The sequence below is a fragment of the Neomonachus schauinslandi genome, chromosome 5 (assembly GCF_002201575.2).
Source record: "Neomonachus schauinslandi chromosome 5, ASM220157v2, whole genome shotgun sequence".
Classification (NCBI taxonomy): Eukaryota; Metazoa; Chordata; class Mammalia; order Carnivora; family Phocidae; genus Neomonachus; species Neomonachus schauinslandi.
In genome coordinates, this window is record NC_058407.1 from 149,792,766 (window position 1) to 149,808,896 (window position 16,131).

General features: G+C 48.4%; 1 protein-coding gene across 2 annotated transcripts in view; it reads left to right on the forward strand.

The window, feature by feature from the left end:
• The window catches only part of LOC110588073 (nodal modulator 1), a 54,955-nt gene extending 40,513 nt beyond the window's left edge, over window positions 1–14,442 (forward strand). Inside the window, exons 26-32 of one of the 2 annotated variants that reach the window (XM_044915635.1) lie at window positions 1,426–1,509; window positions 2,693–2,803; window positions 4,616–4,717; window positions 6,130–6,249; window positions 10,558–10,650; window positions 13,814–13,961; window positions 14,258–14,442. In XM_044915635.1, coding sequence (XP_044771570.1) covers window positions 1,426–1,509; window positions 2,693–2,803; window positions 4,616–4,717; window positions 6,130–6,249; window positions 10,558–10,650; window positions 13,814–13,945 — 642 coding nt within the window. In that variant the 3' untranslated portion in view covers window positions 13,946–13,961; window positions 14,258–14,442. Of the gene's footprint in view, window positions 1–1,425; window positions 1,510–2,692; window positions 2,804–4,615; window positions 4,718–6,129; window positions 6,250–10,557; window positions 10,651–13,813 lie in introns of both variants that reach the window. The other variant, XM_021698362.2, reaches the window with a different exon arrangement.
• The last annotated feature ends 1,689 nt before the right edge of the window (window positions 14,443–16,131 follow it).

A 16,131-nucleotide genomic window follows, 5' to 3' on the forward strand; every position in this document is an offset into this window, starting at 1 on the left:
CAGGCAGGACTCGTTCATTCATTTCACCTTTCCCCGCACTGTTGTCAGGATATCTTGGGCAAGAAGCTGCAGCACTAGAGTCCATGGCCAAAGGATGAGGGCGAGTCCCCGAGCCAGTCGGCTGGGCCCCGAGTGAGGAGGGGGCTGGTTGGGATGGAGCAGCTGCCTGGACAGGCTCCCCGGTGGAGCAGCTGCCTGGACAGGCTCCCTGGTGGTCCAGGTGCAGGAGCGAGCGGGCAGTGCCGTCCCCTTTTCTGCCCAAGTGACTGCTCACATCCCTTCCTCCCTGGGGTACAAATGGCTCTTGAGCTGAACCCGATACTGCCAGTCCTAACTCACCTGTAAAGTCAATGAATGTGTCTACTGGCGATCGTGAATTTGTTCTGTTTTCAAAAAAACAAAAGCTTGGGGCGCCTGGGTGGCTCAGTTGGTTAAGCGACTGCCTTCGGCTCAGGTCATGATCCTGGAGTCCCTGGATCGAGTCCTGCATCGGGCTCCCTGCTCGGCAGGGAGTCTGCTTCTCCCTCTGACCCTCCCCTGTCTCATGCTCTCTCTCTCTATCTCATTCTCTCTCTCAAATAAATAAATAAAATCTTTAAAAAAAAAAACAAAAAAAAAACAAAAGCTTTATTGTCTCTGTAAAGGTGCCACGTGCTCATTATAAGATAGCTCAAGCAACATATCCCAATGAGCAGAATCTTAAAAGGGAAGAAACACACCCTACAGCTATCAAAGCACACATTATTTTAGGAGATCAGAAGCCTTTTATCCATGCTAGTTTAAAAATAAACGATCACATCTTAGGGCTGGCCCCCGTTAGCTGCATATAGACCCCTCTGAACTCGGCCTGGTGCTTTAGATCCTAATGTGTGAGCAGGTCAGTTGTGCTATTGATCGAAAATCGGTTGCTCTGAAAGCTTTCTTAGAGTAATGATTTGTTTGGTGAACTTCACGTATGCCTGTAAAATTGAGCAATAGAATAAAAAGCTTGAGAAAGAACAGATTTTTTTTTTTTAAGAAGGAAATTCTCAGATCTCACTTGGCAAAAATCGTGTCCATCATAAGCATTCGGGAGTCATGGCTGATGTCACTCCACATACATATGCAGGCAGAGGGAGCGGTGGACAGCCAGGGGAGAACGATTTTATCAGAATAAGCGTATTATGCTTAGCAGTTTTGAAGCAGGAAGCCAAATCTAATTTTTCTTGGGGACTGAAGGAACTGCAGAGCTCCAGATACATGTTCCTTCATCAGGGTGCTTCTAAAAGGGACTCTTAAGAAGGTTAGCAGGCCGCAGACTGGGACCGGTGGCGGGGTGGGGATGGCGGCGTGGTCGTGGTGAGGGCCTGTGGTCGGAGCAGGCTCGGATGAGGTTCCGGGCAGCGAGCCCCTTTCTAGAGGCGTGATCCCTGGGTTTGCTTGCAGCCGGGATGTGTGTACCACGTGCAGCTCAAGGCAGAAGGCAACGACCACATCGAGCGGGCCCTCCCCCACCACCGGGTAATCGTGGTAAGTCAAGAAACTGCGGCGGACGGGTGGCGGTATGAGCGCTTCCCCAATCCGAAACGCTTTAGCTCTGGCTAGCTGCCTTTCCTCTGAGGTGGAGTGGGGTGGGGGGGCTCCGGGTCCTAGTTAAGGGTCCTCTTCGAATAGTGTTCACACGCGGCATCTCCTGCGGGGTTTTAATGAACAGCATCGCTGTCGTGAATCCGGAGGAGAAATTTGAGCTGTTGTCTCCTCCCTCCCCCCAGCAAACTGATCATTATTCTCCCAAGTTGAGGATCTCAAGGTCTAAGTGGCATTTCAGATCAAGGGAGGGTAATAAAGACAACGTGGGCTTAATTGGTGGCAGGGCCACCCAATTTTCTTATATCCAGATGACCTTGTTTTTTCCACTTGGTGGGTGGAGTCTCTTGATATTCTGGATCACGACTTAGCTAATTGATCCCTAAGGTGGCGGCTCTCCCTCCAGGTCACGGGAAGGAGGCCGGGAATCATTTGAAGTGAAGCTTTTCTCCCACGAAGTAACTCATTGGCTAGACTGGAGGATTTGGGTGGGACGGTGGGGGGAGGGGCGAGATGGGGGTGCTGCCTCTTGGTGGCTTGATTAGGTGGCATTAGGCATGAAGGTAATGAGGGTTTAGGAGAGGGGTGGGCCGTTTAGGACCACCTGGCTGAGAAGTGGGTTTTCTTGATGTCTTTATGGCATCTGGCATTTTAAATGAGGGCGGCATCTTACAATCTCATGTTTCCCTGCCATGGTGGCCAAGGCCAGGGTCACGGACAGTCCTGGGGACCACGGCCTGGCAGATACGGAAAAAGGGACAAACGGGAGGGCACCCACCAACCTGTGGGGTGGCTCTGCCTCAGCCCCTGCTGATGGCTGCCAGGCAAACACATCTGTCTCTTTTTCCACGAGAGGCTGGAAAGTCTGGCTTTTGGTGTGTGTGAGATTTCTCTTTAAATTGTTGGCAAATAATGGAATTTTAGAAAAAAAATATTCTGTGCTAGTCAAACAAATTGTGTCTTGGGCCAGCCGTGCCCACCTCTTTACCACCAGTTTGTGCCCTTGGACTTGGACTACTGAAGAGGTGAAGTTTGCTATGAAACAGCGCCTAGGATGTCACCACCTAGAGTAGAAGCTCTTCTCCCAGCTTCCTCGCCACCAACATTGTTCCTGGTCTCTTTCTAGGTCGGCAATAATGACATCGATGATGTAAGCATCATAGTTTTCCGGCAGATCAATCAATTTGATTTAAGTGGAAACGTGATCACTTCCTCCGAGTATCTCCCTACATTATGGGTAAGGCCAGTTTTTTACGGTGAAAGTGTTGTGTTCTTTTCAGCTCTGAGGAGAGTAGGAGCAGGATATATGGGCCTGCCCAGCGCTCGCTTGAGCGCGGACAGATGGTGAAAGTGCTGAGGGCTGAGGCTGAGATCCTGGCGTGTATCTGGGAGAGTGGTTGCTGATGGCCCGGAAGAGAAAAGTCTTCATACTTTCAGATAACTCTCTGTTTAGCTTAGAAATTAGTCTTTGGAAGCGTTGTGGTAGCAGCCTAATGAATGCTCCATACAACCTAGAGTCTAAAGCGGAAAGGTAATTTTAAGGCAGAGTGCCTTGTAACTTAAAATTCTGTCCAGGGTGGAGGCGGTGGGCAGGGGACCGGGAGTCAGGCAGTCTGACCAGTGTCCTGCTCACCCCGCTGCCACAGGCAGTCACTCCATCTTGCGGACCGGGGTTTCCTCCCCTGGGAAACACGGGAGCTGGGGATTCAGTGACCTCTCAAGATCTCTTCAGGTTCTAACTAAATCTCCTTGTCTGCAGTTAATGAAATGTTTATACCCTGCTCTAGCATCCCCCTTGAAAAATGTCTGTGAATTGCCACGGGAGTGTGTTTTTCAGAGGCGCTTGTAATTTTATGCACGATGACACATTTGACTTGGCTGAGAATGTGCGCTGAGCGTTTAACTCCCCTCTGAACTCGCTCTTCCTTCCAGGTTTGCAAGCGTGTTGTTGCCTGTGGGGGCTGGGCGGGCAGGCCCCGAGCAGAGCGGGCTGGGTGGGCTGTGGGGCAACCTGCAGCAGACGGGAGGGAATGGCGCCCCCTCCTCGTCTCCACGTGATTGTTGTCCTGTTGGAATCCTGGCCCAGGGTTGGGATCACTTTCCAACTTCCCAGAGAAGCTGGAAGGTAGAGTTACTTGAAATCACCTGGTTTTTAAACATGGTCAATGAATTCAGATTTGCTCCGAACACCGTATAGGGCACAAGAACGCATGTGTGGTCTTGGATGTGGCCCACTGGCCTCCCGTCTGTGACTTTCATTTTAGGAAAATGCCTCATGACTTGCGTGTTCTATATACAAGTGTCAGCTTGGGCCCTGGGGAGGGGCGACTGGCTTTCTCCTGTGGCATCCAGGACTGTACCTCCTTCGCCTGTCCCACTGCTTGTGGTAGTGAGAATGAGAATAGGCCGAAGAGAAAGGCTAGAAATACAGGACCGAACTGCTTCTGGAAGCAGCCCGGACAACCAAATGCAAAAGGGGATGTGTTTTGAGCTTAAGGAATACTTGTGGAGTTGAAGGTACAGCATATGGAGAGGCCATGGCAGGGGGGCCAGACCCTCAGTGACGTGGGTTGAGCCCCAGGCACCACCACATATAAACTGTGCAACTTTAGGTGGTGGAGGCTCGGGGCCTCCCTATGGGTAATGATGATGCCTGTTCAGAGCCAGGGTTGGTGACGACGTATGTACGAAGTGCCTGTTGCTTGCCTGGCATTCATAGCTGTAGTAGAAGCTATTCCTTTTACTATTATCATTATACTAACTGTTACCATCTTGAGCATTAACTTAAGTTGCTGGAATCGATATTAAAATCTTAACATTTCTATGCAGGTCATGGAACTGTGAGTCTCAGGCGATGGAGGAATGCATTATGTATTCTGGCAGGGGGCGGGTTGTTTCTCTTTCAAACATCCGTGTTCCCAAAGATCCTTCCCTCCCCACCCCCCCCAAGAGCTAAGCCATCCCGAAGAAGAAATGAAGTGTTTGAAACGAAATGTTTATTGTGTTTTAATTTCAAAAGCACGCCCTGCTTTTGTTTTCTGCTCTCCAGGTAAAGCTTTACAAAAGTGAAAACCTTGACAACCCAATCCAGACGGTTTCCCTGGGCCAGTCCCTCTTCTTCCACTTTCCGCCCCTGCTCAGAGATGGCCAGGTAACTAACACCCGGGGCTGCCTTCTAGCCGTGTCTTCATCTGAATAACTCCACTTCTGAGTTTAAGGAAAGAGTTTTCTCATCCCCCTGCCCCCAGTACCTCTTTGTGGAAATGGTTGACATGCTCTCTGAATCAAGGTTGGGCTCTGTAGGGTTTATGTTTTCTTAATTGGTTCTTTATCTCTTTGCAAAAATAATACACATCCATGGCAGGAGATTTTTTTGGGGGGGGGTGGAAATCAGATATAATCCCATCATCCAGAAATAACCCCTGTTCATGTGCTGACAGGTATCCTTTGGTCTTTTTCATTGTGTGTGCCTGTGTGTGTGTAGATGTAAGTATACACATATATTTATTTTAATAACGCAAGGCTAGGATTCTTCTGTACATTGTTTTATAGCCTGTACTTTTCAACAAAGAATATATCCGAAATCTTTTCCCCATCCTTAAACCTTTATAACATGGTTTTTTGTGGTTGCACAATAGTCTCTAATACAGGAAATGCTATACTTTATTTAACCAAGCCCTTAACGGTGGACATCCTTTCCTGACTGTAGAGTGTTTATTATCAATTGTATTTGGACAGAGCAAGCTATTGTAGTTGTCAAGGTGAGAGCAAACTCTGCAAAGAATTCGATTCTTTCCTGGTGGGCCTGGCACGCGTTTGTTAGAAGTGCACCCCTGTCCCGGCTTCTTACCCCCTGCCCCAGGGATGATAAACTGTGGCCCTTTTGGGGCATGAAATGGCTGTAAAATAATGAAATAGGTTGCGATGGACATTTGGAGTCGCTCCCCATTTCTCGAGACGCCCTTTGCAGGGGCCGCCGTAGGCAGCACAGCTCTGCAGAAACAGCATGGGCTTGGGGTCATACTCCACCTGGGCTCACCGCCTGCTCTGAGATGGGAGCAGTAAACCTGGCCTTGCCCATGGCTTAGAGCAGAGCAGGTGTCTGCCTCGTGCAGTGCTCACGGTGCCTAGCACACCGTTGGGGCTCCAGATGGTTCCAGAGATGCTGTGTTCTTAGAACTTGCCAGCTAATGGGCCACTTAAGTATCCTCCCTTAAAAGTCAACCTCATTTTGGATTGAAAGCAGTCTTTCTCAGTTGGATCATGTATCTCCCTCATCAAAAGTGGCTCGTAATAACTTTCTGTGTTTCATAAAGTTGGATCCTCAAAGGACCACAATTATGTCGCTGTTGAATATGCTCATACAGAAGTTCCGCAGACTTTGAAAGCTTTATTGGAAGACACTCTCTCCAAGATGCTGGGACACACGGCTGTCCCTGATGGAACAGCCCACTGAGCTTCCTGTTCTGAAGTTAGCAACCTTGGTTTGCATGCGTAAACCTGGGGATTTCTTTAAAAGCATGAAGTCCTTTATAAAAGTAACTTCTTCTTGCTTGTGCACAGAACTACGTTGTGCTGTTGGACTCCACGCTCCCCAGATCCCAGTATGACTACGTCTTGCCTCAGGTTTCTTTCACGGCAGTGGGCTACCATAAACACATCACCCTGATTTTTAATCCTACGGTAAGGAAAAGGGGGAGTTTAGAAACAGCCGATCAGGGCGGTGAGAGAAGGAAAACCTCACAACCTTTGCTGCGGGTTATTAGTGGAGGGAGGACAGCTGTTTGAGGGCCCCCAACTCCGGTCCCTTTTCCATTCTGGATTTCCCTAGATGCTTTTCTACTTTTTCGAGTGCTGATGCCTTCAGTTCCCTTTGAGGAGGAAGCTGTCAATGAGGGGAGGGGATGTGTTTAGGTCAGTGGCTCAGGTGTGACTTTTTGGGAGAATGGTCACCCCTGTGTCATGATTGGCGGTGTTGTGGTCCTTCAGCAGGAGGCATGGGACACCTGAACTGCCCAAACTTCTAGAAACTGGTGCCAGTTTACAGGAAACAGAGAGGACACAAGAGCATATAAAGGATGCTGCAGGGATATAGTCAACAAAGTGTAGGTTGCGGGAAACTGTGGGACATTAACCTGGAACCTGATTTATTTGACAGATTGCAAGAGAGAAAAAAACCAACAAGGGTGGGATACCTGTAGATTAAAAGAAACTTGCTCATTTAAAAAATTTTTATTATTTTTATAATTTTTAAAATTCTTTTAAAAAAGATTTTATTTATTTGAGAGAGAGAGCACAAGAAGGGGGAGCAGCAGAGCGAGAGGGAGGAGCAGGCTCCCTGCCAAGCAGGGAGCCTGATGCGGGGCTCGATCCCAGGACCCCGAGATCATGACCTGAGCCGAAGGCAGACGCTTAACCGACTGAGCCACCCAGGCGCCCTGAAACTTGCTTGTTTTATCAGCCACTTGCAATAAGTAGACCTCATTGGATCCTGTATCAAACAGACTAAAAAACAACAGAACAAACAAAGCACACATTCATGAGATGATTATTTAGATCAGTGCTTCCCAAACCTGGCGTGCAGTAGAATCACCTGAGGATTAAACACACAGCAGCCACAAAAATGGGCTCCAGGGCCCAACCTCACACCTGCCGGTTCTGAACTTGGTAGGTAGTGAGAGTAGAGCCCACGGATCTACAGTAAAACAGAAGTCTGGCCTCCGAGCTACTGCGTTGGTCACTGTTGTAGGCCTTTTCAGCGTGAAGAGTCAGAATTCTATTTTTTTAAAAAGATAACTGTGCAGAGGAGTATGTTTGAACAGCTGTGTTGTATAGCACTCCTCTGCATGGCTGTTCCATAATATGTTCAGTTAGCCCTGCTGGATGGATATTCGCGTTATTGCTGGTTATCTGCTGTTACAAATAACCCGTTAGTGATCGGCCTCGTGCATGCGTGTGTTTGAATGCTTGTCAGTCCATCTTTGGAATAGACGCTGAGAGGTACAGTTGCTGGATCACAGGGTCAGTGCATCTGGAATCTTGCTGGACGGAGCCACTTGCCCTCCAGGGGATGTCCTCTTTGCATTCCCACCAGCAATGTATGAGAGCATCCCTTTCCCCAACAGAGTATGTGGTCAGATTAAAGAGTGTTTGCAGTCTGGTGGATGAGAAATGGCATCTCCATGTAGCTGTTCCCTGCATTTCTCATCCTTCCATGTGGTTAAGAACCATTTTTGTGTTCCCTTTCTGGGAACTGTTGACTTTTTTCTAGTTGTTGGTCTTTTTCATCTATTTTGGAAGCCCTTTGTCTATGAGGGATTCTCACCCCTTGTGGTATGTGTTGTACCTATTTTTCCCAATTTGTTTTTTCATTTTGATTATGCAGACATTTACTTTTTATGTTAAATGTGTCAGTCTTTTCCTCATTGCTTCTGAATTTTGAGTCATAGTTCGGAAAGTCTCCCCCGCTCCCAGTTTTTGGAGGAATTTCTTTTTCCTCCGGTACGTGTATGGTTTCCTTTTGTACATTTCCATCTCTATCCATTTGGGGTTCTTCCTGGTGTAGGGTGTGAAGAATAGTTCCAAATTTATCTTTCCCACATGCAATCAAGTTACCATTTTGTGCTTTTCAAACACCATCCTAGATGGGAGGTAGGTAGGAATTATTTTCCGTCATCTAGAGATGAGACCCAAGGAGAGACTGAGCCGTCTAGGTCACCAGCTCGTGCGCAGCAGAGCTAGGATTTGAACACAGCTCTTCTGCTGCTTTCTGGGTGTCTCTGACGAGGAGCTTGTGCCCAGTGACTTGGCAAATACGATCTTACCTGAAGTAGAGTTTTTCTGATGACTCCAGAAGGAAGCACTTTCCTCGTTGCCCAGGGTGGAGACCTGGTTAGAGGTGCCAAAGAGATGAGCATGTAGGGACCATCTGTCCCTGTGTGGAGGCACATTGCCAGCCCAGCGAGAGCAGAGGGTCCTTATGAAGGGCACTGATGGTGGCCGTCTGCGACATTCCCTCGCCGCCCCCCCCTCCCCAGTCTGGATCCAGGGAGATACTTGGGACAATTCCCAGCTGGTGGCAGGAAGAGACATGCTGCTGGGTGGCGGCCAAGCAGCCACCACGCCCCATAGCTGCTGCTAGGAATGCGTCTGTCACTTCGTTGCGTGTGAGACCAGAGCGCCAAGTGACAAGTGCAGAGCGTGCCCACCCCTGCCATGCAGGGGATCTGCTGCTGATCCCCACAACGGACCTTGTGGGGATGTGCCATTCCTCGCACTTCACAGAAGCTCAGAGAGAATAAGCTACCTCCCCGCAGTTAATCAGCGGAGCCAGGACTCAGAATGCGGTGATTTGTCTCACATCACGTGGTTTCTAGAACACTACAGCCTCCTGATGGGTGGCTCAGCGTTGTGCATTTATGAGTGTTCCGCTTTACTCTTCTGTTGACATGCAAACCCAGAACCACATCATTGATTTTTTTACTCCATATTTGATGTGCTGCTTGGCACTTTACATAGCTAATCTCGTTGAACCTCACATTCCCCTGCAGTGGGTGCCGTTCGGATCAGCGCCACTTAATAGTGAATGAACCGAGTCTTCCCATGATTGCCCAAGGTCACGTGGCCAGACCCGAGACGGGAGCCTCATTGTCTTCATCCCTCTGCAGCGTCCCCATTAACTATTTACTTCCGGGGAGAATGTGCTGGGACCCAAGACATGTAGGCAGTGGGAGGTGGAAATCTGTTTCCACCCTGATTCTTTCATTTTTAAGAGACCATTCCATTCTGCCTCAACCGTCTCGGGTAGAATGGCCCCATAGCCCTTCTCCTGTCCAGATGTTCTCAGATGTTTTGGTTGCAGGACCCTGTTACCCTGTTCAAAGTTGTTGAGAGTCTGAGAGAGCTTTAGTTTATATGTGTAATCTATCTTTATTTATTATATTCCGTTAGCTGTTAGAGTGACGACGTCATCACACATAGCTTCTGGAAAAGTCCACCGTTCACTTACGAGGGAATGAGAGCGAAAAAGACACATGATATCTTAGCATTGTCATGAAAATAGTTTCACCTTAAAAATCTCCTGGAAGGGAGTTCCCAGACAATACTTTGAGAACCGGTGCTCTGTCCCCTTGTTCTATCATTTTCTGAAAGTTTCTATTTATTTGTTTCCTTTGTGCGGGTTGAGTGAGCTAGGGTGCAGGTTTGTTGGCTAGTACAGAGACCCAACATCTCAGGGGCTTTAGGAAGATGGAAGTTTCTGTCTTCTGTCAGCATCGGGGACTGAGCAGTCCAGGATGGCATGGAAGCCCCGCGATATCGGGGACCCAGTCCCCGCCTTGGGGCTTTGTTATCCCCCAGCATCTCCCCCTTCCTCATAGATGGCACGCCTGGCTGGCAGGAGGGGAAAACACACCACTGCCCTTTTAGGGAGTAGCCTGGATGTGTTACCGAACACTTGCGTTCGTGTAGCCTTGGCCAGAATTCTGTGGCTGTCCCAGCTGCAAGGGAGGCCGGGAAGTGCATGTAGTCTGATGGCCCAGATGAAGGTTGGGGGTTCTGTTGGAAGAAGGGGCAAATGGCCACTGGGACACAAGCAGCAGCCTGCCTCCTCTCCTCACCGGGGCTGATCTCTGAGACCATGTCCTTGGTCACTGTGCACCAGAGCCTAGCACGGCGGGTTCCCAGTACTCCCTTGTAGGAAGGAGCCCCTGTGAGTGGCTGGGACTCAGCCCGAGGAAGCCTCCTCAGCCCCGGGGCCTGCTCTCCACAGCTCTTGCTCTCCTCAGGAGAGGAAACATGCCTGGTTACCAGCCTCGGTCTGCCCCAGAGTGGCAGAGAGCAAGCCGGGAGAGTTTGGGTAGCAGAGGATTCACCTGAAAATGTATCCAGGTCACTGCCCTTGCTGCCCGTGGAGATTGGGCCAGATGGGCGGCAGGGTGGTGGGCGGCGGGGAGCGGAGAGCCGGTAAAGCGGTGCTCTTGGTGTCCACAGAGGAAACTGCCTGAGCAAGACATCGCGCAGGGGTCCTACATCGCCCTACCTCTGACCCTGCTTGTCCTGTTGGCCGGCTACAACCACGATAAGGTAGGAAACCCAGAGGCCTGGTGAGACAGTGCCGTGTGCCGGGGGCGCCGTCTGCACAGCTGGGACATGTCCCCTGTTACAGAAGTTAGCACATTTCAGGGCCAGAAGTGACTGCGAAGGCCTCAAGTCCTGTCCCCCAGATTCCTTCCTTTCTTCCTTTTTTTTTTTTTAATTTTTAACTTTTTATTATTTTTTAATGTTTCAGGTTTTTATTTAAACTCTAGTTAGTTAATATGTAGTGTAATATTAGTTTCAAGTGTAGAATTTAGTGATTCATCACTTAGAGACAACACCCAGTGCTCATCACAAGTGCTTCCTTAATCCCCATCACGTTTCACCCATCCTCCCCTCCAGCCACCTCCCCTCCAGCCACCTCCCCTCCAGCAACCCTCAGTGTGTTCTCCATAGTTAAGAGTCTGTTTCCTGGTTTGCCTCTTTTTCCCCCCATGTTCGTCTGTTTTGTTTCTTAAATTCCACATATGAGTGAAATCATATGGTATTGGTCTTTCTCTGATTTACTTCGTTTAGCCTTATATCCTCTAGATCCATCCATGTTGTTGCAAATGGCAAGATTTCATTCTTTTTGATGGCTGAGTAGTATTCTGCTGTGTATATATGTCTATATAGATAAGTATATAGATATAAATAGATAAAGATATATATACACAACCTACATCTTCTTTATCCATCCATCAGTTGATGGACACTTGGGCTGCTTCCATAATTTGGCTATTAATGCTGCTATAAACATCAGGGTGCTTGTACTCCTTCAAATCAGTGTTTTTTTATCCTTTGGGTAAATACCTAGTAATGCAATTGCTCGATTGTAGGGTAGTTCTATTTTTAACTTCTTGAGGAACCTCCATACTGTTTTCCAGAGTGGCTGCACCAGCTTGCATTCCCACCAACAGTGCATGAGGGTTCCCCTTTCTCTGCATCCTCGCCAACACCTGTTGGTTCCTGTGTTAATTTTAGCCATTCGTCTGGTGTGAGGTGATATCTCATTGTAGTTTTGATTTGTATTTCCCTGATGATGAGTGGTGTTGAGCATCTTTTTATGTGTCTGTTGGCCATTTGTATGTCTTCTTTGGAAAAATGTCTAGTCATGTCTTTTTCCCATTTCTTAACTGAGTTACTTGTTTTTTGGGTGTTGAGTTTGATAAGTTCTTCATGGATTTTTGGATACTAACCCTGTAGCAGATATGTCATTTGCAAATATCTTCTCCCATTCTGTAGGCTGGCTTTTAGTTTTGTTGACTGTTTCCTTTGCTGTGCAAAATCTTTTTATCCTGATGAAGTCCCAGTAGTTCATTTTTGCCTTTTTTTTTTTTTTAAGATTTTATTTATTGGGCGCCTGGGTGGCTCAGTTGGTTAAGCGACTGCCTTCGGCTCGGGTCATGATCCTGGAGTCCCGGGATCGAGTCCCACATCGGGCTCCCTGCTCGGCAGGGAGTCTGCTTCTCCCTCTGACCCGCCCCCCTCTCATGCTCTCTCTCTCTCATTCTCTCTCTCACATAAATAAATAAAATCTTTAAAAAAAAAAAAAAGATTTTATTTATTTATTTGAGAGAGAGAAGGAGAGAGCACATGAGAGAGGGGAGGGTCAGAGGGAGAAGCAGACTCCCTGCTGAGCAAGCAGGGAGCCCGATGCGGGACTCGATCCAGGGACTCCAGGATCATGACCTGAGCCGAAGGCAGTCGCTTAACCAACTGAGCCACCCAGGCGCCCTTATTTTTGCTTTTGTTTCCCTTGTCTCTGGAGGCGTGTCTAGCAAGAAATTGCTGCAGCCGAGCTCGAAGAGGTTGCTACCTGTGTTCTCAAGGATTTTGATGGACTCCTGTCTCACATTTAGGTCTTTCATCCATTTTGAGTCTATTTTTGTGTGTGGTGTAAGGAAATGGTCCAGTGTCATTCTTCTGCATGTAGCTGTCCAATTTTCCCAACACCATTTGTTGAAGAGACTGTCTTTTTTCCATTGGACATTCTTTCCTGCTTTGTTGAAGATTAGTTGACCATAGAGTTGAGGGTCCATTTCTGGGCTCTCCATTCTGTTCCATTGATCTATGTGTCTGTTTTTGTGCCAGTACCATACTGTCTTGATGATGACAGCTTTGTCATAGAGCTGGAAGTCCGGAATTGTGATGCCACCAGCTTTGCTTTTCTTTTTCAACATTCCTCTGGCTATTCGGGGTCTTTTCTGGTTCCATACAAATTTTAGGATTATTTGTTCCGTTTCTTTGAAAAAAGTTGATGGTATTTTGATAGGGATTGCATTGAATGTATAGATTGCTCTAGGTAGCATTGACATCTTCACAATATTTGTTCTTCGAATCCATGAGCATGGGATGTTTTTCCATTTTTTTGTGTCATCTTCAGTTTCTTTTATAAGTGTTTTATAGTTTTCAGGGTACAGGTCTTTTATCTCTTTGTTTAGGTTTATTCCTAGATATCTTACGGTTTTTGGTACAATTGTAAATGGAATAGATGCCTTGATTTCTCTTTCTGCTGCTTCATTATTGGCATATAGAAGTGCAACAGATTTCTGTACATTGATTTTGTATCCTTTGACTTTACTGAATTCATGTATCTGTTCTAGCAATTTTGTGTTGGAGTCTTTCAGGTTTTCTACATGGAGTATCAAGTCATCTGTGAATAGTGTAAGTTTGACTTCTTCTTTGCCGATTTGGATGCCTTTTTTTCTTTTTGTTGTCTGATTGCTGTGGCTAAGAGTTCCAGTACTCTGTTGAATCAAAGTGGTGAGAGTGGACATCCCTGTCTTGTTCCTGCCCGTAGAGGAAAAGCTCTCAGTTTTTCCCCAGTGAGGATGATATCAGCTGTGGGTCTTTTGTATGTGGCTTTTATGATGTTGTGGTATGTTCCCTCCAGCCCTACTTTGTTGAGGGTTTTTATCAAGAAAGGATGCTGTACTTTGTCAAATCCCAGGCCTCCTTTCAAGGCCATTAACCTCTTGTGACAACTTCCCTAATCCTCAGTCGCCCTCTCTCTCCTGACCCTCCCCAGTGCAAAGGTCTCAGCTTTGTCTTGAACCTGGGTGGTGGCCTGGCAGAAGAAGGAGGTATACGGACATGTGAGGCTCCAGTGTCCCTGTGCGCAGAAGTGTTCTCCTGGCATCCCCTTATCTCACTCTCTCTCTCTTTCTAGCTCATTCCCTTGCTGTTGCAGTTGACAAGTCGACTGCAGGGCGTCCGAGCTCTTGGCCAGACAGCCTCTGACAACAGCGGCCCAGAAGATGTGAAGAGACAAGCCAAGAAACAGAAGACAAGGCGGACGTGAGGAGGAAGAGGGACAGGTGAATCTCAGTCAGGACAGGCCACCGCCAAGGGGCCACCAGCCGCCCTTGGCGTCAAGCGTGCATTTGAGTGAGCTCAGCCCAAGCTTTCTGCCCTGCGCTCGCTGCCCGGGCCTGCCTTCCCCCCCCCCCCTCCCCCCCCCCAGCCCCTCGGTGCAGTGCCATGAATAGACCCTCCTGTCACTCTGCTGAGCACAATTTATTTTCTGAGTTGAAGATAATTTATTATTATTATTTTTTGTCGAAAAGTATTTAAGCTGTGCTAGTGGTGTGAGAATGTATCTCTTAATCTTCAGCATTCGGTTTGCAAGGATTCCAGTAAACTACAGGTTTTCGGTCTGCTCATGAAGGACCTGTCGGATTTGCCTTGTCCCTTAACTTCCCTCTGCGTCTGTGACCCCTGCTGGAAACCGCACAACCTGTAACTACTACTAGGAGGGTTGGTGAGGAGGTAAAAATCAATAAAGTCACCCATTCATGTATGTTGTAGCACATCTCGGATGTATGTCTTCTGTGACGTTGGCATAAAGCAGGGGTCACGCAGGTCCTGAGGGAAGGGCCGGGCCAAGAAAGTTCTCAGCAAGGGGGAGGTGGCCCGCGGCAGCCGTCTTTGGTCTCAGCGGTAGGAGAACAGGGGAGGGAAGGATTTGTGGCAACATGAGGCATGTGCCCACCCCGTCTAAAGGAGCCGGAGCGTCTGGGCTCCAGCTCACCGGTGCTCTGTTGGAATGTGGGGAGCGAAGCCAGAAAGACAACATTTTGGGTGAAACCGAAGTGTTAAATGTTCGTGACCAATTCAATTTATTTAAAAAAACCACACAAACCGAACAAAATGCATCTGTGGGATAGGTGAAGCTTGAAGCCTGCGCATTTGCATAAGGGATCCACAGGAAGTCCCAGCATTTGCTGAGCACTGCAGTTGACCGGCCGTGGGGATGTGAAGGTGGGGGGAGCCGGTGACACTCAGGCCGAGACCACATCTGCTTTGTTTCTTGTATCCCTAGCTCTTAGCGTGTACTGAGCATGTGTAAGGAGTGAACAAGTGCATGCGCGCATGGATCTGTGGGCACACAGCGCCTGTCTTCACAGAACGCACCCATCACTGAGTGGAAGACCAGTTGCTCAGGGGACAAGGACCGTGTGGTGACCTGAGGGCTTCCTGGCAGAGGAAGCTCAAGTGGCCGTGGGGGCCTGGGGGTGCAGAGCAGGGGTCTGGTCCCCCTGAGTGTTTACAGGGGGCTTCCTGGACGTGATGTTTAAGTCGGGAAGCATAGGGAATGGAGAGAGGAAAAAGAGGGTGCAAGGTCTTGTTAGGTGTCACTTGCCAATGCAGGAAGTCAACTCTCGGAGATCTGGGACAGATGAGCTACGTAATCCAATTCTTGGAGTGTTTTCTAACTCTTATTCCAAGTGGACACCCAGAAACATCCCTTTTAAATGTTAATGGGGCTTTTTATTGACATGGTGTAAAGGTTAAGAGCTTGTGAAAGATACTACTAAATGTCACTATGTTCCAGCCAGTTCCGGCCGCCGCCGGTAAGTGGCAGTGTTCCCCCACCACTGGCCGCGGGTCACCCGGGGTTGTGCCCACGCTTCTAAAGGGCTCTGCTCCCAGTGGGGGGAGAAAGCAGATGCATTTCTCAGTCCATTTGAAAGGTGGGCTTACTCTGTTGTCTGTCATTTTCTCATATTTGGGCACTCTCGGGACAGAATTCCTCTGATTCCCCCTGGGAGGTGGACAGGTTAATGGTGTTAGAGGATTTTGAATGGGACCAAAGTTCCCCGAGAAATTTTTTTTTTTTTACCTTGGGAAATTTTTTAAGTATCCAAAACGATGGGTTCTTCACTTCCACTGCTTGCACATTTTTGCTTATTGAAGCGGCCATGAAACTTCACTGAGGACACCCCCAAAGACCTTCAGGGAAGTGTCATTCTCAGGTGCTGGCTTCCCTTGGCTCCTGTGGGTTTTCTTGTTTTGAATGTTGTCAAGCCACCAGCGAGGAGGATTGTTGGGCATGGGGGGATGGGAAGGGCTGACGGTGCGCCGGTGGGCAGAGGGAAGAGGCAGTCCTGTGTTAACTCTGAACGGTCTTCCTGTGAGGAAAGAAGATTCATGAGAGTAGGCCAGGGTGAGTGATTGCCGTCCTGGGGGAAGAGCACCAGCAGGAAA